The 26,236-nt window shown below is 39.8% G+C and overlaps 1 protein-coding gene across 4 annotated transcripts in view; it reads right to left on the bottom strand.

The window, feature by feature from the left end:
- kif6 (kinesin family member 6) overlaps positions 1-23,673 on the bottom strand; it is a 59,287-nt gene extending 35,614 nt beyond the window's left edge. For 2 of the 4 annotated variants that reach the window (XM_086049369.1, XM_086049368.1), the window contains exons 1-9: positions 23,531-23,673; positions 20,087-20,196; positions 18,267-18,341; positions 14,560-14,707; positions 12,642-12,751; positions 10,122-10,251; positions 6,593-6,799; positions 4,007-4,150; positions 3,780-3,866 (exon numbers count right to left, since the gene is read on the bottom strand). In XM_086049369.1, the coding sequence (XP_085905495.1) occupies positions 3,780-3,866; positions 4,007-4,150; positions 6,593-6,799; positions 10,122-10,251; positions 12,642-12,751; positions 14,560-14,707; positions 18,267-18,341; positions 20,087-20,196; positions 23,531-23,590 (1,071 nt within the window). In that variant the 5' untranslated portion in view covers positions 23,591-23,673. Of the gene's footprint in view, positions 1-3,779; positions 3,867-4,006; positions 4,151-6,592; positions 6,800-10,121; positions 10,252-12,641; positions 13,012-14,559; positions 14,708-18,266; positions 18,342-20,086; positions 20,197-23,530 lie in introns of those variants that run through there. The other 2 variants (XM_086049371.1, XM_086049370.1) reach the window with 2 other exon arrangements.
- Positions 23,674-26,236: the final 2,563 nt, after the last annotated feature.

Below are 26,236 nucleotides of genomic sequence, written 5' to 3' on the forward strand. Positions count from 1 at the left end.
GCCAACTCTGACAAATTGAGAGTTCAACATATGCAGAATTTAAAAGATTGTTTATAAGTTGGTGCTTTAAATTGGGTTGAAATGGTTTAGGTTGACCTAACCAGCCCCACGTTTGTCTGACTAGTAAATGACCATCACCTCGTGCGAAGATCGCTTATTTTTAGTTCATTTTATTTTATTTCATTTGATCCTTTTTAAGTTGTCATTCTTTGCTACTCTTGTCCCCGTACTTAGTTTTCTTTGTGACTGTTTAACTTCCGACGTAAATAAAAAAAATAAAGCTGCAAATAAAAGACCTGGATGGTGTACTGTGTGCGTTTTTGCATCATAGATATTAACCTCTAAGGTGTAAAACTAAAAACTCTCCAAAGCAGCCTTCTATAATTATTGACTGATTTTTAAAGAGGTTTTTCATCTGATATCCTTTGAAAAATAATCCAAAAACGGAGGTGGTGCCCGTAGAGGCTCTCAAGGGTAGTGCAGGCGTTAAACTCAAGTCGCCATCAATTAATTAAATAATGAATTGACCTGATTTACACTACACCAGTCACACCTACTGCTACTGTCACACCTCCTTTTTCAAAAGGCAAACTAGCTCATGGTCAGCACCATGCTCCAAAGAACAAGAAATCAGGCAGGCACAAACACTAAGGAGTGTAGGTACCTGAATTTTCCAAATGAATGCCATGAAAACACATTTATTACATGCACCCTATTTCCCTGGTAAAAGCTCATCTGGTGGCAACATTCTCTGAGCAAATACATCCTGTGTGTGTCGGTCACACAATGACCCTTCCGGACACAAAGTTGGAAAGGAAAATGTTTTATGGACTTCTCTTAAAGAGGAAGTCAACCTAAACGTATTTTTTCAATATGTTCTATGCAGGCCCACTAGTTGAAACATGGCATTCTGATCAATATTGCATTTGTGGAATATGAGAAATCACCCCTTTTTTCGCTAAATCAGGGGGTGGCCGTTTTGTCGCTTCTGTCGACTGAATATGACGTCAAAGTTGCTCGGGGCTCAGATAACGACCAATTATGGCTCACCTGTTTTCTAGAGCCGAGTCGTGATTGGTGGTTGCCTGAGCCATGAGCAACTGCGATGTCATTTTCAGTCGACAGAAGTGACAAAATGGCCGCCCCCAGCAACGGCTAAAAACGGCTGGATTCATTTTTATTCCAGAAATGCAATATTTGTCCAAATGCCTTGTTTCAACTAGTGGGCCTGCATGGAACATATTCTTGAAAAAAAACATGTTTGGGTTGACTTCCGCTTTAACATACACTACCTATTCTAGCAAACACATCAGTTAAGCACAAGGCGGAACTCTCACCTACTGTCAAACAGCGGGAACACAAGATGCTCAAAGAATGAATAGACAGCGTTGTGTTCTTTCAGCCTGAAAGAACATTCATCTGTAATCCACCTCACATTTTATTTTTCAAACCATAAATATCACAGCTGACATTGCTGTCCCAAGCTGCTGCCTGTACCTTTTTTAGACCTTGTGGTCTGATGTAAGACTCCCAGCTGCATCCTCAAAAGCTGACCACCAGTGGTCGGACAGCACAATCAGCAGTAGTCTATTTCAGGGGGCAGAGCCCACACTGGTACCACAACTCCATGGCGGAATTTCAACTACCCGGAAAAAACACTGAGAATGTGCGACTGATGATGTCAGCATAGCATGTACCATTCCAGGTTAGTGCAGTGTAGCAGCATGCAGATTTAATTGTGTGGAAATGGTTCGGACAAATGAAATATGCTCTATTATGAAAAATGGCATGTCACAAACTCCCAATGTCAATAAATTTAACAACAAACAAAACCAGTCATGACTTAGACACAAATTGTTTTTGCAAAGGAACTATTTTGTGCACTCAAAAAAAAACCACCCACAGGAAACTGTAAGCACTCCTGTATAACTACAGGTTACAGCTTAAATTCACAACTATTCTGTAGTTTGCCACACACAAACATGCTGCAATTATGGGGCCCTACTTTATGAAAGAAACAGAGGCATGTTTTCCCACAACATCTAAACACGGCTTTTGTTTGGCCTCAACAAAATGATAGGATGTGGACATTTTAGACCAAATGCAGGGGGCACATTACCACAATAAGACAAGTACGAATACAAACAAAACGCTAAGTAATACAGACACTCACGGGGACGTTGATATCATTCTCCCGAACACTCTGTAGCATTTAAAGGTAGGCCCATGTGCTAATCATAGATGCATTCTCTAGTAGATGATATGGTGTCTAAACTTAAGGTAAGGAAGTTTAGGTGAGCTGTTACATCTTGAAATGAGGGATTTTGACTCTTTCAGCAGTTTTATCACGATGCAGTTTAACTCAATATAGTACACTGTAAGTATGGCTTTGAGTCTTTGGAGACCATAATTTCAACATTGAGGTCATGGCTTTAGGAAGAAACAAGACGAAATTGAAAGTTTTTAAATTTGGGGTTGGGACAACCCTTAGCGTTCTTGAGGAAACCAGACTTGTCTGGAATACTTTTTATTGTATATTTTACCATGAGGAATAAAACCAACCCTGAAAAGCAATGGGACTAAAGCACATAAGATTTGGCATTGATCCACCGATTCCATTGAGGATATTTTTTAGAGCTTGGTATTGTGTTCCTATATCAAAGAACAAAAAACATTCATTCAAACATTCAAGAGAAGGCTGAATTGAATTACATCACAATTTAAATTGGGACTTGTTTGTCAATGCTGTATTTCTAGCAATCTTTTTTTCCATGATTTCAGAACTGATTTGTTTCAAAATTTGAAAACATTATTAATTTAACGACTGAATAATTATTTATTCTCACCTCATAACGTAACCTAACACAGTACTCAAGCTGTTCATTTTTTTTTTTTGCTTGGTCAAGTGCATGCTTTACAGAGATGGCACACTGTCACACTGATACGCAGTAAAGTAACTTTGTTATTGGATTTTGCCACACAGAGTTGGAAGCTACCAGACACTGTCACAATTACTGGGGTGGCAGCAGACAATTTTAAAAATACCTCTGAATGCTTTCAAAAGGAAATTCCAGCCAAATGATAGTGACAATATGGCGGCAGCTTCATGTATCTTATACATAGCTGCAGGTCTTATCACTGTGCTATTCCTATATACTGTTGGTCCTGAGTAAACTGAATGATGGAAGGTCTTGTATGATGTTTAAGTGTAAGGTCTATGATCTAACCTGTTGGGTGTCTTTAAAACCAAGTCACCTGTCAAAGTGTCTGTATCTACAACATCTGGACAAGAATTGCAACATAGGCTGTAAAGTGTGCAGCTTGAAATTTTTGTTTGCATGTAAAGCCAGAGAATATATAAACTCAATAGTCTTCAGCTGGATGCTTTATCAAGAGGTACTTGGCTAAAAAATGTTAAAACAGAATTGAAGGCATGTAAACAAGATGAGAGAATGCATATACAATCTGTGAAGAGTTGAAATATAGCAAGATGGGCAGGCGTTGATGTGTTGAAGAAAAAAAATGTGATTATTTTAGAAAACTCACTGACATTGGAAAAAAAAAGTGGTTTTGGATTGCTAAAGAGGACACTGAAACACATGGAAGGTTACACTTAGTTCCATTTTAAAGCTAAAACCATACAGCAACTCATTTGCTGATCAAATGAGGGCTTGGATGCCATGTGAAAGGCCTGGCTGTAATGGCAGATGTGTTGTAATTGTGTCTGAGTTATAGTATTTATGACTGGTGACATATTGAAGAGTATGCAGCTGTCTCACCAAGGCAGGATCAAGTTCCTCATTCAATATTGCTTCATTCTTGATAATTGCCACACGCTGGGCAAAGCGACACGTAGAGATGGACTCCTATATTTTTTGGAAGATAACAAATGTTTTCTTTAGTGGAACTAACCAAACGCAAAACACGACATTTGTATTTTGTTCACAATCTGGAGAGAAATCAAAGATATGACTTTTTTGTAATACAGCAGAAATATGCGTCTTACATCTAGGTTCCTCTTGTCAACTGCCATAGTAGCAATCATAGTGGTCATGCAGTTGCCTCCGAGGCTATCCCTCAGCACAGAGGTCAGCATAGAGTTCCTGTATGGAATATGGCAGCGATTCCGCTCTGACAGAGCAATGATTACCTGAAGAATAGAAAAGTAAAAAGAGGCAAATACTGTAAATAAAAATTAAGGATGGGGGTAGCTCATAAAATTGCTTAAAAATTAAATCAATCCAAACATATTTTTTTCAAGAATATGTTCCCAGCAGGCCTACAAGTTGAAACACGGCATTCTGATGAATATTGCGTTTGTGGAATATGAATTAAGCAGCAAAATCCACCCCTTTTTAGCTATCACAGGGGGTGGCCATTTTGTCACTTTTGTTGACCGAAGATAACATCAAAGTTGCTCAGGGCTCAGATAACGACCAATCACGGTTCAGCTTCAGAAAACAGGTCAGCCGTGACTGGTCGTTACCCGAGCCCTGAGCAGTTGTGATGTCATTTTCAGTCGACAGAAGTGACAAAATGGCCGCCCCAGAGCTGGCTAAAAACGGGGGGATAAACTCTTATTGCACAAACACAATATTTATCACAATGCCTTGTTTCAACTAGTGGGATTGCATAGAACATATTGTTGGAAAAATATGTTTGGGTAAACTTACACTTTAATGTAAAATGAAATCTACATGACAACACTTACACGGTCAGTCATTGCTATTATTTGCTGGAAGAACTCCAACCATCAACTTGTCTGACAAAGTGAAAAATGAAGATTGCCAAAATGACAGCCACTCTTCTGAGAAGTCTTTGGAAACAATTTTGACGGACACATTGTGTCTGTGGGATTTTTTTGGGGGGGGGGGTTCATTGATCAAGAAAAACATTTGGATGAATTTGAGGCTACACTCTCCAGTTTTTCCACTGAACTCATCCAATGACATCTTTCGGAACTAGATTCATGCACAGGGGCACAGACACAGAAAATTGTCCAAAATGCTCAGTTAGTCTGAAAATCTGAATTCAAGAGGAATTTAAAGATCCATCTGAATACCTAAATATAATTAACTAACCAGACCTGGCAGTCCGTCCCTGGGCTGAACCGGTCAGACCCTCCGGCCTGGCCTGATGCCCATTTTTGGGGCGGAAGGGTGACAAATTAAAAAAAATGGCTGGACTAAGCATGGCCGTAAATGGATTTTAGCACAGCCCACTAACTAGCCCTCATGTGTGTGACGTGCTCGCAAGGCGGCCAAAAATCATCTCGGCCAACTCTGTGAAAGGCTTCTTTTTAGGCTTCTTTCTACTCCCGCGTCGGCGCGAGCGACAACTGCTGTTACAGGCATTATGGTGTGGCCCTCCGCCCCCTATTGTAATGGTATGCCCCAGTTGCAGGTGGGGGGCGCGGGCTACGTGATGTGACAATAAGGAAATACAAACACGCTTGAATGCACGTTGCTGTCTCACGTCTGTTCTTACACAAACAACTGCCGCATTGATTCACGTGACCAACACATTGTGCTGTTGGCGACAGGTCTGGAACACATGCCACGCACACATCAGGATTTGTTGCTGCTCTGAACAGGCCATTATGTTGCGATGACATACAGTTTCCCTCACGGAGGAGAGAATGCAGCACGCAGCCCGTTGCATAGCTGCTGCAAAGAAAAACTAGTTTGGCAGCGTTGTGTGTGTAAAGAATTTACCTACCCACGTCCCCCCCTTCCCGCCACCTTCCAGATCGTTGTCGCAATAAAATTAAATGCATCGTCTAGTCATCTCGGTCCCTTTATGGTTGTAGCAGGCGCGATATCCATTGTTGTCGCTGTCGTTTTGAAGCGACGCCCCCCGTTTCAAAACAACTTATATCCACGAGTATATTCAAGCTGTGCGCAGCACTCCAACATGACGCTAGCACATCAAGGTGGAGTTCATACACTTTTTCTGGCGTTCCCTACTTCCGGAAATAGGCCATAGCAAACCTGCTGTGTATCGTGGTTTGGTGGTATGCTTTTATTTTGAAGGCCGTGAACGAAGGGAAGTGTGGAAAATAAATAAGAAACTTGTTGAATGCGACTTCTGGCCATCTGTTGGACCTAAATAATTATACAATACGACAAAACCAACCCCGGAGCTCACAATGGAAGTAAGCACACGCAGTTGGGTAAGTAGTAAAGTACTAGTGGCACATTTTGAAGCTCGTCCACAGCGGGTTCGAATAGTAAATTAGTCAGCTAATGATCTTTAAAAAGCCTCTTCCGTTAGCATCTCACCCGCGGCGACGTCAATCACGACCGCTTTTTTTTTTGGGTTGGTTCGGAACGGGGCGGGGGCCGGCAATTTTTATGAATATGGCCGGAGGGTCGCGGCCGGAAAGGTACCCAAGCCAAGGGTGGAGGGTCGCGGGCGTACCGGCAAAAAATGGTCAAGTGCTCAGCTCTGTAACTAACCAATTATTTCTCAATACTTTTGACCTTTAGGGTGGAGGCTGTTTTTTCAAATGTTACACTGTTAATGCCACACATTTCGTCACAATGTTTCGTGCTGTTGTCAATTTAAAAACGACAATTTAATAGGACACTACCTGTTCAAGGTAATGGAGGGAGAGGTTGATGTATTTGGCCTCAGTGAGCAATTGCCCATTGAGACCTGTCTTGCTGACGCGATCCGACCCGGCCAGGTCCACCAGGTGCAGCTTGGAGCGACGTAGCGTAGCAGAACCTGGCTCGCGCCTACACAAATGCACGGTAAAAATACAGTGGGACCGTGTAGAGGCCTGGTTCATGGGGGTCTGAAGATTGGAAAAGAAAGGGCAGTAAGTACCAACATCCTCATGTTTTGAATCAACAACAGAATTAGGGCTGGAAAAACATTTGTTTTCCATCTGTGATTCATTCAAACAACAGACGTGCTTCTTTTCATCCTTATTTTTCTTCCATCTGCTGAGTAAAACATACGCTCCAGCATGTGGAAACAATGAGCAGTAAACAGATGGTGGCAGCTTTGCAAAAACTGAGGTGGATTTTCAGATGGTCACCAGTGTAGCAGAAGTTAACAGTGGGTTGTGACACGGAGGAGACAAAAATAGAACGTGATTCACTCCGTCCAAACAAGCTTTATCAACAAAAACAAGATGTGAAACATATGCATGGTGGTCAATGAAAAAAAAAAAAAAACGATTTAGCCAGGCAGCAGTTAATCCCATGTGTGCTTAATTTGAATTAGAACTCACTTCAACCAAAAATGAAGGCATTACCCTGACACTGTGTGGTATCAAAAACTGTTAATGATGAACAACGGCAACTTTTTGACATGGTTGCCAATCGAATATACTAAATGGGCTTCATTTGACCTGGCCCACAATAGCAGGACAAAAATACGTATATATAATCCAGGACATTCATTATGAAAATTGTTTTATGACACCTCAGCTGCCTTATAGGGTCATGATAGCTCAAGACAAAGCTTTCATCTCTTCTGTTTGTCCAAATTTTCCTTCTCGCTGTTCAGGTTTTCCCGACAATCTTGAATGAACTAATGATAAAGATAAATGATAAATCTTTAAAACGTCATCATGGAATCTGTTTATGCATGTGACAGTTGGTCTAAATGAACATCTCACTGGTCATGGATGCAAAGATAATAAGGTTCTGTTTGTGACTTCTGCTTGGGGTCATTGTCATGATGAAAGAAATTCCTCTTCATTTTCGTCGCAGATAGCCGAAGGTTTGGTGCCAAATTTGACTGGTATTTGGAACTGTTCTAAAGTGCCTCTCCATTGACTAAAGCCCCAGTAGTATCTGAAGAAAAATAACCCACAAGCATGCTCTGCCCACCATATCCCAGTGTGGATATGCTGTTGGTGATGTGCAGTGTTGTTTAAGCCATGTGTACTGCATCTTTTCGAACTGTAGTAAAGAGGTCATCGTCAATGTCATCAGACCATAGGATTTTTTTTCTTTCCGTCTGTGTTGCCTTGCATTGGATTTGACAAGGAGCAATTCATTGAGACCACATGGGCTATACTATGTTATCAGTATTGTGTTATAATGTTAAATACTCTGATGAAAACTATAAAGTCACAACAACCAAAATAATAATTCCGCAAAAGCGGCACACAATGCATCACTATTGAAGAAATGCGGAACTTTCTTTTGTTCTGAGTGGGCCACATGTTGATCGACACATTGTTGATGTAACACGTGTTGACCACACAGTGTGTTAGTACAACTCAGCAATCTGTTGCTACGACAGCTCAAACAAAATGAAATTGGGATTGACTTCATTGCAACAAAAAGTTGAAGTAAGGACAGGGAGATTAGGGGGTGAGGTTCATGTGCTTAAACAAGAGGAAAAGGTAATCAGTGACATACAGAAAAAAACAGATGAGGGGGAATATTATCTGATGAGGTCAAAGGAAAGGTGAGATGTAGTCAAGGTGAATGTTATTTCCAATAAAACAGTAGTGGGGATTGTCATAAATGAATGAGCTCATACTCTGCTGAGTGTGTGTCCATATGGCGGGGATTGAAAGAAGATCTTTTGTGAAAATTTGTCGGAATTCTGCTGTATGTGGAGCAAAGACTTCTGGGACAAATTTGGCAGAGACAAATTGGCAATGTGAATGCTGTTTGTTCGCTTCAGGCTCAAGTGAACGTTTCTTGTCAAGAGGTCGCAGTGGGGGTGAGTTCACAAAAGGCTCTGTGTGGGTGGCTGCTGGGGGCTCCCCAACAACAAACCCAAAGCTGCTTGATCAACACACTGATGTAAAAACAGAGCATTTGTTTTCATTGACAATATCCCTGCTCAATGTCCTCAAGGTGAATGAAAGACAAATCTAATATTGTCAACACTTGTATCCACAAGAATAGACAATAAGGCACATTTTTAAGACTTAAAGCGGAAACAGATTCCCGCTTAACAATTCAAAAGATTGGCAGATAAGTGTAGGCTATGTGATATGTCAAATGTATGTGAGTGAAAAGCTGTATGAGCAACAAGCTGACACGTTATGATATAGCTAGTGCACTCTATTTACCATTTTAATCAAATCGGTCCAGATAATGGATGGATGGATGGATTTTTCATCTCTTGGACTTTCTTTACGGATTTATGATTGACGAACTAGCGGTAATGTTACCTGATGGAAGCGCGGTTAAAATAAGATGATAGACTGACTGGCAGATGATTACAGTTTGGTTCGGTTTGAAAAAAAGACGGACTGCCAGATGATGGACGGGTACCCAGGCGGCTGATGGATGACGAATGACGGATCGGCAAACTTTAGTGATAAACCTTTATAGATATATACAGAGACAAAGCAATTTACAGCTAAAATAACAGCATTTATCTTCATAACACCGTGGACAATAAAGAGAATTCCGTTTCATAAACAAAAAATGTTTTCTCCCACTTTCTGCTTAGTGTCATGGTCCAATTTCTTGAACACATCACATTAATGTCCTCAAATATGGTCACCTTACTACAGATTGATCTGGTTTGGTTCTGAAAGTGGAGGTGGGATTCGATTCAGCTTGTGCTCAGTGGCGGGGCGGGAACAATTCAAGTGGGATGCACCCCAAAACCTAAAAAAAAATCGGCAGGTAGTTACCGTTCGCCTTATCTCCTTTAACAGAAAGCCTTGGCATAAAGGTTTTTCAAATTAAGTCATTATAGCAATGTATAACTGATTGATTGATTGATTGATTGATTGATTGATTGATTGATTGGTTTTACCATGTTTAATAACTAAAGTAAAAAAAAAATCTAAGAGGTCCTTGCATCGTTCTATTTTTCTGTATGCAGCCCTTGGAGGAAAAAGTTTGGACACCCCCTGCTTTTATCTGGCTCGATACATCAATATCATCAAAGATGCCCATCTCTGTTCATTGAAACTCATTACTCAATATATATTCAGATAACTCAAATACAAAATACATAAAAAAATATAGAACATCAATGATATCTTTAACTGAATCAACCAAAAAGGAACACAGAAGAAGTTCTGCCAAAAATAAGCTCCCTATGTTGTAGTATCTAAGAGCACATAGATTATCAATTAGTCTGAGGATGATATCGATACAACATCCCTCATTGGCCACACCCCCTCTTACTTCTGCAATCATTCGATTGGTGTCGCCTAAGAACAGCAGATTGAGAGCCTCCTCTTCATTTGCTGACTGCTGCAATGAAAGGTTCCTGAGATGGATGTTTTGGTCATTATCTTCCATGATAATTACTTTTCTGTGGATGGAAAAAAACATAATTTTGTTATAAGAAAATGTATGATTATAAATCTACTTGAAATAAAATTTAAAAAAGCCTGACAGACAAGCCCAAACCAGCATAGCCAACACAGTGCCCGTAAAGTAGGCATCAAGTCACCTGCAGGGGGCCAATGAGTTATTCTAATTTAACATGCAGCACATTTTGAGACATTTTGTCTGTCCTGTGATAGCGGAATGCTGCGGAGGCGGATAAGAGAATGCACTGATGTCACGAGACATGAGAAGTGGAAGAGGAAGGCAGACCAACAGTGCCACAGCTTCTCCTTGAATCAGCAAGTGTAGCCACAGCATGGTTAAGGTCGGGCACTGGCTATTTCCGGAAGACTATGATTTGTGGGTATCTAAACCTTGAGCAGAATCATCTGCAAAAGTGCCACAAATGGAAATGCTACCAGAAAATGCAGGACAAACAGCAAATCCATCCATTCATTATCTCAATGGTTGCCAGCCAAATGGATTGCCTAAAAGTCGAATATCTAATAAAACAAATAGGAAATTATAGTCGAATAGTAGAAAGCTATAGTCGAGTAGAAACAGCAGCGCTGGGTCGTACTTGCATCTCCCGTGGGATCAGGAAGACAGGCAACTCCCCCTCATGAGATAATGGGTAGTAAATCAGTGCCAGACCCTCCTTTCCAGGAAGCGCTGCCTATTCTAAAACCTACGTGTCGTTTTGTGATTGCATTATTATTCAGTGGCATCGGTTTTATCAGAACAGCTAATGTGTGTGTGTGTATGGGGGGGGGGGTGCGTGCGTGCGTGTGTGTGTGTGAAAGCTACAGTATAAGAATATATCTATATATCTAAAAGTCTAATATCTATTTTGCTGCTGTATTGCCTGTGACAGAAAAAAATCACAGACTGACAAACCTTGAGTCAAATTGGACAGATGAGAGAGAGGGAGAGGCAGAGATTAAAGCAACAAAGGAAGTATAGAAGAAAGAAATGGATGAAGAAAAAAAAAAGTAATTCCACTAGATTATGAAGAGTGCCAGTAACAAGTAACAAAACAAAACAAAACTTCTTCTCCCCTTCAGTGCAAAATCTATCACCAATTTGACCGCATTAATTGCTATTGAATAGTGTTATTCCTGTTGGCAGTCTGGAGCAGACTGGCAAATACTACAGTCTCCATATTCACCACACAATCGATTCCAGCCAGTTAAATGGTAGTGGAGGAATAAATCTCAGTTACGCCCGCACATGTTTCAGACAATGATGGAACTATTGGTGATTTGTCTTTTCACTGTTAAAATAGACCCGCCAATCACCATCTTTGCCATGTGATTGTTAGATTAGGCCTATTTGGCACACATAATTAGATAGGTGACTTGAGCTAATGGCCATTATATCACTGTGACCTTTTTATTTGCCTCTGCTTATCTGCGGCACTTTTTGGCACATTTACTAATTGAATCAGACACCTGTGTGTGGGAGTGGTTAAGGTAGTATAAGAACAGGAACCATTTTGGACAGGGCAGACCTTCTTCAACATCTGACAGAAAAGGCCCCACGGCTGTGTACTCAATGTTTTTGGCAGCCAATAAATAGTTCAACTGAGAATATGCAGTCATCTGAACAGAAGTTCACTCAGGACTTTTCATTCTGCTGCATTGTTTGGTTTATATTTCTACTTTTCAGATGGATTAAAAACTGCCGCACCAAGTTACCTAAAATTCACTTGGACACAAAACTTAAAGGGACGTCAACCCAAACATATTTTTTTCAAGAATGTGTTCAATGCAAGCCCACTAGTTGAAACAAGGCATTCTATTAAATATTGCATTTGTGAAATAAGATAATAATCCACCTGTTTTTATCCATCTCTGGGGGAGGTCATTTTGTCACTTCTGTCGACTGAAAATGACATCACAACTGCTCAGGGCTCAGGTAACGACCAATCACGGCTGACGTGTCTTCTGAAGCTGAGCCGTGATTGGTCGTTACCTGAGCCCTGAGCAGTTGTTACGTAATTTTCAATCAAGAGAAGTGACAAAATGGCCGCCCCTTGAGATGGCTAAAAAGGGGTGTATTTTGCTGCTTAACTCATATTCCACAAACGCAATATTCATCAGAATGCCGTGTTTCAACTACTGGGCCTGCTGGGGACATATTCTTGAAAAAAATATGTTTGGGTTGATTGCCTAATTAAGTTTTTGTCGTTCAGATTTTTTCCTCGACAGAGACAAAAAGACACTGTCTGAAAAAAAGAAACCTTAGACCTACAGTCCCTTATGGTTTTTACATACCTTGAAGCGCAGAAGCAGACAGAGCAGTGGGCAGCCAAAACAGTATAATTGAAAAATCAACCTTGTAATCAAAAAAAGTTCTGAAAAGCATACTGACGGTAGGTCTTCCAATCGAGATGCTTCATGTCTGGAATCCAGGAGGTCATAACCCATTTCGTTGTAAATCTCCAGGTAGGATATGTGAGTACTATACATTGTACTGCTGTCCTGTGGGGCAGAATGCATATATTAAAAGCTGACTGAATGAATTCAACTAAAAAGTGCTATACCATGGACAGTTAAAAGTGGTTTAGTGCTGTGAAGCAATTTCCTATTATGTAGCAGTAAAGGAAATCATTTTAAAGAGCACAGAAAAAATAGGTACCGACCTGACCTTTGACCTCGGCTACCTCTCAACATCTTGGATCTTGCATCTTTTGAAATGAATCATGTTCTCCCTTTCACATACAACAATTTCTCCTGAAAGTCTAAAGAAGATAATGTAAAAATTGTCAAGGTGCTATAACTGATCTACACTGAGCTCTGCCCTATAGTAGAAAACTTTTGTTCAACTTTGTTGGGATTGGAACATTATTAGTGGATGTACAGTAGGGATAGACCGATTATCGGGGCCAATATTTGGCATTTTGGCGATTATCGTCATCTGCCTTTTTTTTCATTTTAAGGCCAATAAATTAAAAACTGCTTTATTCGCGCTTGCTGCAGCGTGCTTCTCTCTCTGTTTGCTGCACGGCTGGCCCTGCCTCCATAGGCAGATTGGCCCGCCGAAAGCACCATCTGATTGGTTCCTTGTGCAGTGCGTAACAGCCAATCAGTGTAAAGCTGCATGCTTTCTCCCTGCTCGCTCGCTCTCTGTGTCTCCTGGACGAGCTAGGCACATACACGACGGGAGTTGGCAAGTTAGTAGTTCAAGGTAATGCAATAGACTTCGCGGAAATTTTAGTAAATGTCAGTCTACTATAACTCACTTGTAACATTACTATGAGCCCTTCTATGTCATATAAACACAAGGGGCAGTTCTGCTCGCTACAGTAAGCTGCCTTGCGGAGCTAACCACTCCCCCAATGTCACAACAGTTAATTTTCTTTGTGAATGACATGGCTCCTGAGAAAAGCTGATAATATTGGGAAATGGTGATAAAAGTATGACATGAGTGAGTGCCAGTGTCTGTGTGTCTGTGTGTAAGCCACGTAATGAAAAGCTAAACTCAACTTTATTTATAGAGCACTTTAAAACAACCACCGCTCCAAGTGCTGTACATGGTGCAAAAATTGACGGCAAAGTACTGCATGTAAAAGTCCGGTCTTATTTTTCTGGCTAGTAGCTGCGTTGAGGATTCACTTTTATGTTTTTGAACTTTAAAACAAATATGTGTGAAAGATAAACATTTCAGTTATACTGGATTTTTAGAAAACTATTTACTGTAAGGAGATGTTTGTTTTCATTGAACTATAAGTCATGCAGCTGAGCCCGGGAGCTCCCTGCACTTTTTCGTGAGACTTAAAACAAAGTTGTCTATTTTTTAAGATCTAGAAAAGCTTTAACATCATGTACATCACTAAAGTTGTGTAATAAACATGGGCTTTAGGCATTTAAACTAAGTCAAGTGTTGGAGTTTTTATTTTTCATAAAATTTGACACCATTTTACCCCTTTTCTCTACAAATAAATATCGGCTTCAAATATCGGTTATTGGCCTCCTTGACTATTAATAATCGGTATCGGCCCTGAAAAAAGCATATCGGTCTATCCCTAATGTACTGTATGAATACTAGATTTAAGAATGCGGTGAAAAATTACATGATGATGAATGATAGATAGCTGATGTGAATGAAAAGAGACATATAGAACAGGAACGATGGAAGAGCATGACTTGCTACACAACCTCTGATGTGACAAGCCGAAAGAAATGTAGATTACAACAACAAAAATTCCTGATCTCACTGGTGTGGCGAGTAGACAAAATTGGAGTCAACACAGTTGAGGGATTGAAAATGGAATTGTTCAAGTTCCGACCTGAACGAAACGCTCATAGAGGTATGAAAGTGTGCGGGGAATAATGCCACGATCACTGTAGCGCTCTGCCCCTCCTGTGACGGTGAATGTCTTGCCACTGCCTGTTTGACCATAGGCAAAGATGGTGCCATTGTAGCCGGCCAACACGCTGCAGAGACAAAAGATACTGTACAAGTTAAGACTGACAATGGAAGAATAGGTAATGACTCCTAAAATGCAGGTGGGCTCTAGTATAAATATTGGCAAACCAGCCTGGGTACCTCATATTTGTGTGTATGTTTTTGCTTATTAAACTTAATTTATCCATGTAAGGTGATAGGAAAACAGATTCTCATTTGCAATGCAGACCCGTCATAGAATTTAAGCGCTGATGGTAATGTTCAATGTGTAATACTTGTACAAGTTTGGGCAAAAGGATTTGACATGCTAACACATTTTTGCTAGGGTTAGCCAATACATTAATTTGCCTAACTGCTTCTGACAATGGTCTGTGTTTATTATAGTAACTTAAATTACACTTCATTAATGTAGAGGGAGGCCTGAAGCCTCCCATCAATACCAACAATTGTAAAGAGGGTGCGAATACTGTTCCACTCCAGTCCCGTAACGGGCGTATGTGGGTGCTGAACAATAAGCAAGCAAGTCACTCTCCTACTTGACCTTATGGCAAGCTGACTGTTGCGACAAAAATTGAAATACATTCTTTCATCAATTCCTTAGTATCTGCGTAAATGCAATGGACTCTTACTTGGCCCAAGCTCCACCCTTCAAGCAAAATAAGGAAATCAGTTACTGTGTAATCCTACTACCCGTAAATAAATATAATAAAACAGTTTGGGCTTGAAAGAGGTGACAAATTATTCCTTTCTGCTGCTTTCAAAAGTATCGACCTGTATTACATCTGTGCAATCTTAATTTTTTGGTCATTTGCAATTGCTATGACATCACCATTTCATTGTAATGCATTTTCTTTCAACACTGGAGGTCAAACTAGATCAAAGTCAGAATAAATGAAATGGGACAATATAAATCCCCAGGAAAAGATGGATGTACTAGAGTGGAGAGACGTTATGGCGACAGACATCTGACGGTAAAGGAAAAATGTCTTCAAGTGTGAGTGAAAGAAAACCCACTGAATTGGTACATTTTGGTTTGGCTCTGAATAGGGGCAATGGAAACCAGTAGTACTTGGGTGAAATAGAGGGAAATGAAAAATTGAAAGCAGCATGTGAATGGCATCTAACACTGCAAATCTGTAGATATACAGTCTTATTCCACTTTCCATGGTTCAACTAGACTCTGTAAAACTACCAAATAAATTCTATAGGCGGCCCAAAACTTTTATTTTTGACAACAAACCAAGAATACCTAGCCAAATATCACAAGCACAAGGCTTGATCAAAAGGTAAGAATAAACTCTGTACACTGTGAGTACTGTACTCAAGTGATGTTTTCTAGCGCCACACCCTGTATGCAAAAAAAAAAACAACCTTCACACATCTTATGAAAAACGGCGTCCACGTATGAGAATGTCAGTCGACTCATCTAACATTGGTCTCTTTTAGTCTTGCATGATTTTCTTTACCAAGAGATTGGCTAGACTCTTAAATAGAAAGCCAACCCAATCATTTGGGTTGAAGAAAATGTTCTATGCAGGCCCACTAGTTGAAACAAGGCATTCTGATTAATATTGCATTTGTGGGATATGATTTAAGCAGCAAAATCCACCCGTTTTCAGCCATCTCAGGGGGACCATTTTGTAATTTCTGTCGACTGAAAATGACATCACAGTTGCTCAGGGCTCAGGTAACAACCATTCACAGCTCACCTGTTTTCTGAAGCTGAGGGTTTAGTTCCACTTTAAAGTGGAAGTCAAACCAAACTTATTTTTTTCAAGAATATGTTCTATGCAAGCCCACCAGTTGAAACAAGGCATACTAATAATATTGCGTTTGTGGAATAAGAGTTAATCACCACGTTTTTAGGAATCTCTGGGAGTGTCCATTTTGTCACTTCTGTCGACTGAAAATGACATCACAACTGCTCAGGGGCCAGGTAACAACCAATCACGGCGGACCTGTTTTCTGAGGCTGAGCCGTGACTGTCACAATTGTCATAATCATTTGAAACGCGGTGTAAACGGGACAAGAGTATTGAACGAATCTTTCTCTGTGTGTTACTCATGAATGGACGAACTATCATCAGCTATTAGGAGACTACAGTGGCAGGTTTACTTTCAAAATCAGCTTGTAGCAAACGTGACTATAATTCCAGCACCCTCATACTGGTGTAGGGGTTACTGCTAGACAAAGTCAGCCAACCTAGAAATTTCATGTTGTTAATATAAGCATCAATATTTAAAAAAAAAAGGATTTTTTCTTATAATGCAGAAAAGTTGTGTCATAGCCTCTGTTGTGACCCTTAACAGCAATGGCGAAAGGGATCCGTCCATCCATTCATTTTGTATATGTCATTCATCCTCACTCGGGTCATGGATGGGCTGGAGCCTATCCCAGCAGACTTTGGGCCAGATGCAGGGTACACCCTGGACTGGACACCAGCCAATCACAGGGCACGAATACCGTAGAGTAGACATAGAGCACTCAAACATATAGGCACACCGATGAAGGGATGTTAAGGCTAAATTGAGCCAAATGTTTGTGGAGGAGGAGGGAACACCTTTTCACATTACAACACAAACAACTTTAATCACAGGAAATTCCAAGTAAACTCCTTCTCCTGGCTGTTTTCCCTGTTGCAAATTTGGCAGGCAGGAACTAACTAGCCGCTGGACCAAATTGAAGTTTGGGTCGAGAGGTTGTTAGGAGGTAAACATTTAACTGCTGCTAATCCCAGCAATTGGGGTTGTATTTTCCTTTAGTATTAGTAGGGAATAACCCCTTAAACTGTAAAAATAAATAAATAAATAAATAAATACAAAATAAAGAAAATAAGAAAGAAACAATCTGGAAAGAAACGTGTACCTACAGTAACCATCTGGCATCTGACCTCTGCTGCACCTTGAACCTGAGAGCCACTTTTCTACTTAACAATAACACCTAAAACGCTAAAGATTTGGTTGAAAATTGTGAGGGTTAAAGAGTCATGACAGAAAAAAAAAAAACATGGACAACTTTTTTGTTGTTGCAGGAAGTAACCTTATTATATGATTATAAAGACACAACTGTGCTTTTGTTTCTTTCTTTTTTTTCATACATTTTTCAAATCTCACATTGTATCTAGTTGATTGTGGGAGGAGGTTTTAGTCTCATGACAGCATGCTGCTTTAAACAAAAGCGCAGAGAGCAAACTGTAACGGCTCAAAGTGTCCCCTCTGTGCTGTGGCTTGTAAAAGTTCTGAAAGTTCGACACTCACAATGGCAGAACTTTCCATCTTGACTGCCAGCTGAGTCCACTTAGTGGTTTAAGTATGTCAAGTACACCAAAAATCAGGCACCCTTCATTTGCATCTTAAAACACTGCTGATTTCCTGTTTGCTGGGGTGGGTAATGTTAATGTGACTGGACTTAATCCTGGATGAGCTCTACTGACCACAGGTGGGAGAATCTTGGATTTTATCATTTGTGAATTCAAATAATAATTAGAATAATATTAAAACCAAACTAAAAGAAAAACCCACAGCCATGATGTTTTTAAAAGAAAAAGTAAATTCAAAGCAATAGTGGAATGTCATGTAATCACTTTACCTGTCTGCAACGGGTTTTGCGATGAGTTCAAATATCTCTTCTTGTTTGGTTGATTGATCAAACACTTTTTGGAACCTGGACAAAAGAAGAAACTGTAACACATTGTTTTTTGTTGTTGTTTTTTACTACGACAAAAATACCAACAACTGAGCACACGCACGGCACGGTTAAACATGTGCATACAAAAGGAGTTTAGCATTTAATTTCCAAAATGAATTAAGAGTCATTGTGGTTTCTAAAGAAGTCTCAGATCTTACTTTATCCCACAAATAAGATGAGAGGGATGTGAGTGGAATCCACCCAGGAGGGTTGTTGAAAGTGGAAATTGTATTTATACAAGGGCATAAGGGAACCTCCGCAAGCTATTATAAGAGTTTGTGGTTTGCAAAGCCTCTCCGTGTCCACTACTGTCTGACTGCCTAACTGTGAATTTAGGGCTTGGAAGCGTGGCGTGAGCCCTGCCCAGAGAGTATATAAGGATGCAGCTCTCACCACCAGATGTTCTGGTTCAGCAATGACGGAGCTGGTAGACGGATTATTCCTTATATACAACCTGGGTAGCAACCATTTTAACTTTGCAACTCTTTATTTTGGCAGTTTCAGCCGTCATGCTGCTATTGACTTCCATCCCAAGTGTAATTCATGTACAGAGTGCGCCTCGCCTCATGCCCAAACTCGGCACACTATGCTCCAGCACACCCGCAATACTAATAAGGACAAGTGGCAATGAAATTGGATGAATTGATGTTTCAATGTCTTGAAATTCAGTCATATGTACAGTGAGATCCAGAAAAAAAAGTTTTTATGATTGTGCCTTGATACACAACCACAGCATAATGTGGGAAAAAACACCATAGTGCAGATAATGACCCTAACATACTGTGAATGTGATTTTTTTTTTAAGGTAAAGAACTGTAATATTCCACAATGGGCAAGTTGATGGCCTAATCTCAATTTAACAGAGCATGCTTTCAACTTGCTGGAGGGAACCACAAATAAACAGACTGTGAAAGTGGCTGCATGAAGGCCAAAGAATTTTAAATCCAGAAAAATTGAGGAATTCTACACAAATTAGTGTCATTTCTACAAACTGTCATTTTATGAAGTTTCCCTAATTAAAGCAGAAAGTGTACATTTTAATGATATTCTTCTCCATCAAATCAATTGCAGTGGTGTATAGAGGCAAATCATAAAAAAAACAAAACAGTCATTGTTCTTATGCTTGTGCACCTTAATTGTATTAGCGATACGGCCTGTATAAATGTTGACACTAATAGGTTAGATCAGGGGTCACCTTCACACAAATTTGACCTCACCAGTATGTCCGTGGCATAATAAGATATACATAACTACAGGTCATATTTCCTGTTTTTTTATTGCAAATAATTACAAATAAATTCTGAAAATATTACCATTTATTGTTACTGCAGAGTAATCAGTAATTTGAGCACAAAAATTAGTGTCACATTTTTGCATCAAATCCAAGGTAACAGCCAAATTTCAGAATGCCATATAAGTGGTCATCAGTGCGCCCTCCAGTGGAAACAAATAGCAACAACAGTTCATTTTTTTGAGAAAAAACGCTGTTCGTGTTCTGTCCTCACAGGCCAGATTGGATACCCTGATGTGCCAATTCTGGCCCGTGGGCTGTATGTTAGAGACCCCTGGTTTAGATGATGGTTAAAATCATCTGAGTTTACAGTATAAAGTATTTGCACACATGCATCAGTATTCAAGAGAATAAGTTATCAGTCGGTTGATTAAAGTTAAGGTATTCAGCCTGAAGTTTATATGAAGAAATTGATCTCTAAAAGGAGCACCTGAAGCTGAAGCACTCCCTCTTGTTGTTCACAAAGCCATCAGCCATGTCCTTGGGCACCACAAACTCCAGCGCTGCACTTGTCTGCTGCTCATTGTTGACAGAGTACACCTGAGGGAGCCAGAGACAACAGCAGTCAATCAACCTCCTGTGGGCACCACCCAAAAATCAATGTATAATCTACTAAGAGGCCATTGCTGCGTAAGAAAACAGGGGTTACTATTGTTTTTTTGTTGTTTTCTTAAACATAAAACATGCAGCATGTCCACTAGCGGTTAGCACGTCTGCCTCACAGTGCTGAGGTTTGGGGTTTAGAATCTGGGCCTTCCTGTGTGGCGATTGCATGTTCTCCCTTGGTCACGTGGGTTTTGTTCAGGGGCTGCAGCTCCCTACCACATAGGACTGGACAATTTTAGGAGATGATTGAATTGAAATTTCGATTCAATTCACAATTTTCTTAAAATTAAGCTTCAGTGCAATATTCACTATGTACAGTAATATTTACAAACATGACAGAAAATTACATCATGCCATCAAAAGATTAAAAGCTATTAAACTACATGTAATAACGCAAGGACACTAAGAGGCTATGTGAGGGAGGCAGTACTTTTTCAAGGGTTTTAGAATGCTTAGTAAAGGAAGACCTACTATTTGCCATCATATGTGTATAATTATGCAATTATGTATAATAGTGTATGTAATAATATTTTTCAAAATAAAAATGTTATAAATTCGCGCATGTTCTTTGTACATAAATGTTAAGATAATGTGCAAATATTTAGCCCGTATTTTTGTCAGGGACTTAACTACTTAACTGCTCCAAAATGAGACTGAGGGCGAGCAATAAGGCATATCATGGTACAAATTGAATCTCTGTTATGGAGATTGTAAAAGTGTAAAAATCATGATGTAAGTATTTCTGAATGGGTTATTTCAATGTGAAACGTAAATATTCCCTGTTAAAAGGTTCAGAAAGTATCATTTATTCTTCTTTCTGCTTGTTTTCATTACCTTTTCATGTAAACATGCTCTTTTATGTAATGAAATCAATTTAACAAATAAACATATTGTCCGTTAGCAAAGCTAAATTGATAAAAAAAAAAGAGCAGACCCATTATTGTGTAAATCTCCGAACTCAGTACTGTTGTGCAAAATAGTGCAAATAAAGACAAATAACATTGCTGTTCCGCACGGCGCAGTTCATGGCTGCTGCCCATAGATAGGCGATTCGGCGATTTCGATTCCCAAAACGATAAATTGTTCAGCCCGACCACATTCCAAAAATATGCATACTGGGTTAATTGAATAATGTAAAATTCCACATGTGAGCAGGGATGGTTATGCGTCCTGCAACTGGCAGGTGACCAAATGGCTGTTGGAAAACCTGTGAATCACTTTTAAATGTTCGCAAAGCTATTTTGGAAAGTCGCAGAGAATGACTTTGATGATGATTTATTTATTGCTATTTTTTGTTTTTTGTCTTTGTGTTTGCATGAAATGTAAATAGGTAAATGTAGTTTTTCATTGCCTTCAGGGGGAGAAAAGGCCAGGCTTAAATAAGCATTAGCTTCTACCTGTGCCATTCTGTCATGGGACATATGATTGTAACTGTTATGTTGTGTATATATTATGGACTGTAATGATGACTGATGACAGAATAAACAATCAATCAATCATATCAATCAAATCAAAATGTGCCCTGGCTCTGGCCCCAAGTCAGGTGGCATCGGCTGTAGCTCACCCACAAACCTAATGAAGACAAGTTCTATAGAAAATGGAGTGATACGCTGAAGGTGCCATACACGAAGTCCATGCTAAACCCCAAAATACAACAGACAATTTGTATACTGCAGATTTAGCCTCTTGTGGTGCGGTCACTGTCTGCCCCAAAAAGAAAAGCTGGAATTAAAGACACATATGTGGAAAACTATAGAAATGAAAAAGCTATCATTGTTGTGCTGTGTAGTGAGTGCAGTGTAGAAACGTGCTTACTAAGGCCAAAGTCATGCCTCAGGGGATACAAGAAAAACTGTCGAACATTAAACCAACAGACTGAATTCAGGCAGTGGATGGCATTTAAAGTGAGGTCAGCTGTGGCAAGTTGAACACTCCCACGCTTTGGTTTTGATCTTCAACATATGTCCTGGCATATGTCTCTTAGACACTAACACAATTATAAGCCCACGGGGGTTTCGGTAGAGAAAAGGATGCAACTTTAATGATTAGATTGTTTTCACTGCCACGCTTGTTGTGTTGCTTTCTCATGGACATGCGCAGAATGTCAAAAAGCCACAATGATGTGGCTGTGGTCATTTCATTGTGCTCAATATTGTCCGTGCAAGCTAAATGGCCACAGAAAGCATCTGTGTAATTTGATTATTCCTCCATCAGTTGTCGTGCTCAGACAATAAACTGGATTTTAGGGAGTCTTTTCCTGGGCTTTTTTCCAGTGCACCGTGACTTTGTTTATATGTCAACCCAATGAAAGCTGAACTTATCTAATAACAGACAAATATCGGCTTACATAAGGTACAAGGAAAATACTGTTTTGCTGTACAGCAGGAGTGTTAAATTCAGTTTTGTTTGTGGGCCACTTTGGAGTTGTGGTTTCCCTCATTGGGCTGTTATGACGGTGACGCCAAATAAATGTTTAATCGGCTCATTGTATGATTACATATACACTACAAATTGATGGCTTACTAGCTTTGAAATCAGAAGTCAAAGATAATAGTTTGTTGAACTATTGTTCAATTTACTGTAAAAGTGTAACAAAACAAATCTTGCAAAATCTCAACCTTATTATATATTACACATGAGAAGTTTAAATTTTGGTCCATAATTCAGCAAGGATCATGGAAGTCGACCCACATGTTTTGCTTTCGCTGGCCACATTTGGGGGGCTGGATCTGGCCATCAGGCCTTGTTTGACACCTGTGCTGGACAAGCATCAGTCCAGGTTGAGATTTTGTAGATGTTTAGTCATGAAATGTGATGTTATTATGTGTAGGCTCTCTGCTTGAAAGTAGCATTTTCTCCTGTGCTTGCATGGGGTTGCTTTGTTAGGGTAATTATCTACTCTAATACGGATGTAGATGACAATCTGGTGGTCGTTTTGGACATAATATAGCTTGCTGAATTAATTACTTTATGGCATTAATAATCATTGCACTCAAAAACAAAGATACACGTGTAAAGACAGTTTTCGCTAGTCATTGATTTTTTTCCATAACAAATAGACTCTCCACATAAAAAATGACAGGCGAGCAGGAATTTCAGCCAATTTAAACTTTCAAAACAACTGTATTCTTTATTTGCAGTTATTGGGACGTTACGCAGTACACACACGGCAGGTAGGAACATTCAAAATCATACTTGCAATTGCACGCACTTTGAAAACATGTTTTGCGTCCTAAATGAGCTAAAATTATAGTGCGTGTCAACTTACCGCGGTATTTTTCTTGGTGGGCTTTATACGAGCGTATATCTGAATCGTCTGTTTCACCATATTATCTTTCTAAACACTATTGTTTACTTTTCGTTTTGTATGCTGGCTGCTCAGTTTTCTAGCCACAGTTGGCAGGATGCTGTTGTGCATTCAACTTGGTTGCCTGGTGACCAAAAGTCAAGGGGAGTTTTGCCAAAGATCGTTTGTGTTCAGAAGATGATTTCTCGGAGAGAGAAAAAAAAAAGAAACAAAACACTTGCGTGTAGGCAAAGCCTACCCGTGAGTCAGTCACACTAGTTCAGAGGTTGTCTGTGTGTGCGTGCCTCCACCGCCGGACCAGTGATTCATTCATGTTATGCCTTGCTCAAATCTTTCTGATATGCTGGTGTTTGCTCAAGACAAAAATTCACATTTGACTCGATATTCATCAGGTTACTGAATATACTGTAAATTATGCAAATAGGTGCAACTACAGCTGTCAAACTTTACGTTTCAATATGTGTGTACAAACATGACTTAATAACACGGATGCATAATCTATTAAGAAACGAGGGGGAAATTACATGCAATCATACCAAAAGTGAGAATCTGGTTCTGTGTTGCATCATGAACAAATCTGTAAGATTAAATGCAGATGTGCAAAAGTAACTAACTGTGGTTACTACAATTGAGGACAGCAGCATGGTGAACTACTTAGCATGTCTACCTCACACTTCTGGTGCTGGTTTCAAATCTCAGCTCTGGTCTTCCAGCGTGGAGTGTGCACAGAGTCCCCCTGTGCTTGTATACTTCCTCCCAGATTCCAAAAACATGCTCAGGTTGAGTGAAGAACACAAATTCCAATATATGTAAATGTGTGTGTGAATTGTTGTTTGTACGTTAGCCCCCCCCCCCCCCCCCCCCCCAAAAAAAAGAAAAGGAAGAAAGAAAGAAAGAAAGAAAGAAAGAAAGAAAGAAAGAAAGAAATACTTTTTTCTTGCCATTAACGAATGATGAAAAATTAGTACATTGCATGCATTCATATGGGAGTATACTTAATACTTCCATACATTCATGACCTCTAGGCTTGCTTATTGTAATTCAGATGTCCTCAAGTCAACAGCCCCTATCCAGCCCGTTTTCCATCGCTCCCTGCCTGCACAACACCTGATTCAAATGATCACGATCGTTATCAGGCTTGTGCAAAGCTTGCTGATGAGCGGATCATTTGAATCAGGTGTGTCGCAAGGAGAGATGGAAAACATGCTGGATAGGGGCTCTTGAGGACCAGGCTGCTGTAATTCTTTGAGCAATTCATTAAAGACTCTCCAACTGGTCCAAATGCTGCAGCATGAGTACTTATTTGAATGAGAGGAAGTGACCATATCTCCTCATAGTTGGAATCACTACACCAAAAAAAAAAAAAAAAAACACTAAACGATCATGGTTCTCTACCAACCTAGTAGAGCGCTTCACTCCCGAAACTCAAACTTGACGCCCACAGAATCTGAAATAAATCAATAAATTAAAAATAGATCAGATGGTAGAACATTCAGCTGTCAGATGCCTGTGCTATGGAAACATCTCATTGATTTGGTCCAGAAAGCTAACACTCTCTCACTCCTAGGGCCAACTTCTTCTATAAAGCGTATGGTCAGAGATAATCTATAGCCTTTTTCCGCTTCTTTGTCTTACAGTCCAGCGTATCTGACGTTTATGAATCGATATGAAAGCCATTATACAAATACGTTTTGATTGTTTCATGTACCATCACCCACCGTACCTGATTCCTATAGATGTGCATTTTCCTTCTGATTTGTTGGTTGCCCTCTAGATGAACTGTTGACAGTTGTAGTACTGAACATTCTTGTCTATGAGTTCTGATCTCTCCGTGACACTAACGTCTCTCTTTCCCCTCACAGTAACAGAGGTGCAGCCAAAAATGGCACCTCTTGCTCTCACTTGGTCACTGTCTTACTCTTGGCCGTGCACAGGGTCTCTTCTTTTCTACTCTGTAACGCAACTGTTGAGGCAGACAGCGGCCCCACACCAAGTTTTGGGTCTGCTTGAGGATTTTTTCCCAAAAGTGAGTTTTTCCTTGCCGCCTACTGTTTGCTCATGTGGTGTTCAGTTGGTATTTTAATAAGTGAAAAGTGTTGTTTTAGATTGCTCCATGTGTAAAGTGCCCTGAAACAACTTCTATTGCTATTTGGCACTATATAAAATGGAATTAAACTGAATTGTTTGTGTTCTGAGACAAAAAAGCAGTCTAGTGTACCCTCACTCCTTGCTCAAAGTCAGCTGGGATAAGCTCCAGCTCACCCGTGACCTAAATGTGGGTAAGCGGTGTTGAAAAATCCATTGATACTAAAGATATAAGAATAGATTCTTTCATCAATATATTTCGCTCCAAGCGCACCATTCTCACAGAGACAAAATGTACAAATGGAGCATCAACATCAATGATTCAACTACCAAAAGGTCATGGAAAAAAATTATCAGATATGGCATAGTTGAGAAACTGATCATTTTCATGTGAAAACTGCCCATCATACCAATCAGCATTTAAAAAAATAAATAAAATAAAAAATGTGCAAAGTGGCCAACAACACATTCTAGTGCAGTTTGGGATGTAGAATTCAAATATCTCATTTAACTTTGATATATGCTACCATTTTTTGTAATTAAAAAAAAAAAAATCAGCTTTTTGTACAGTTGTATGGCATA

This window comes from Filicampus tigris, chromosome 13 (assembly GCF_054856515.1).
Source record: "Filicampus tigris isolate MCC_2025a chromosome 13, RoL_Ftig_1.0, whole genome shotgun sequence".
Classification (NCBI taxonomy): domain Eukaryota; kingdom Metazoa; phylum Chordata; class Actinopteri; order Syngnathiformes; family Syngnathidae; genus Filicampus; species Filicampus tigris.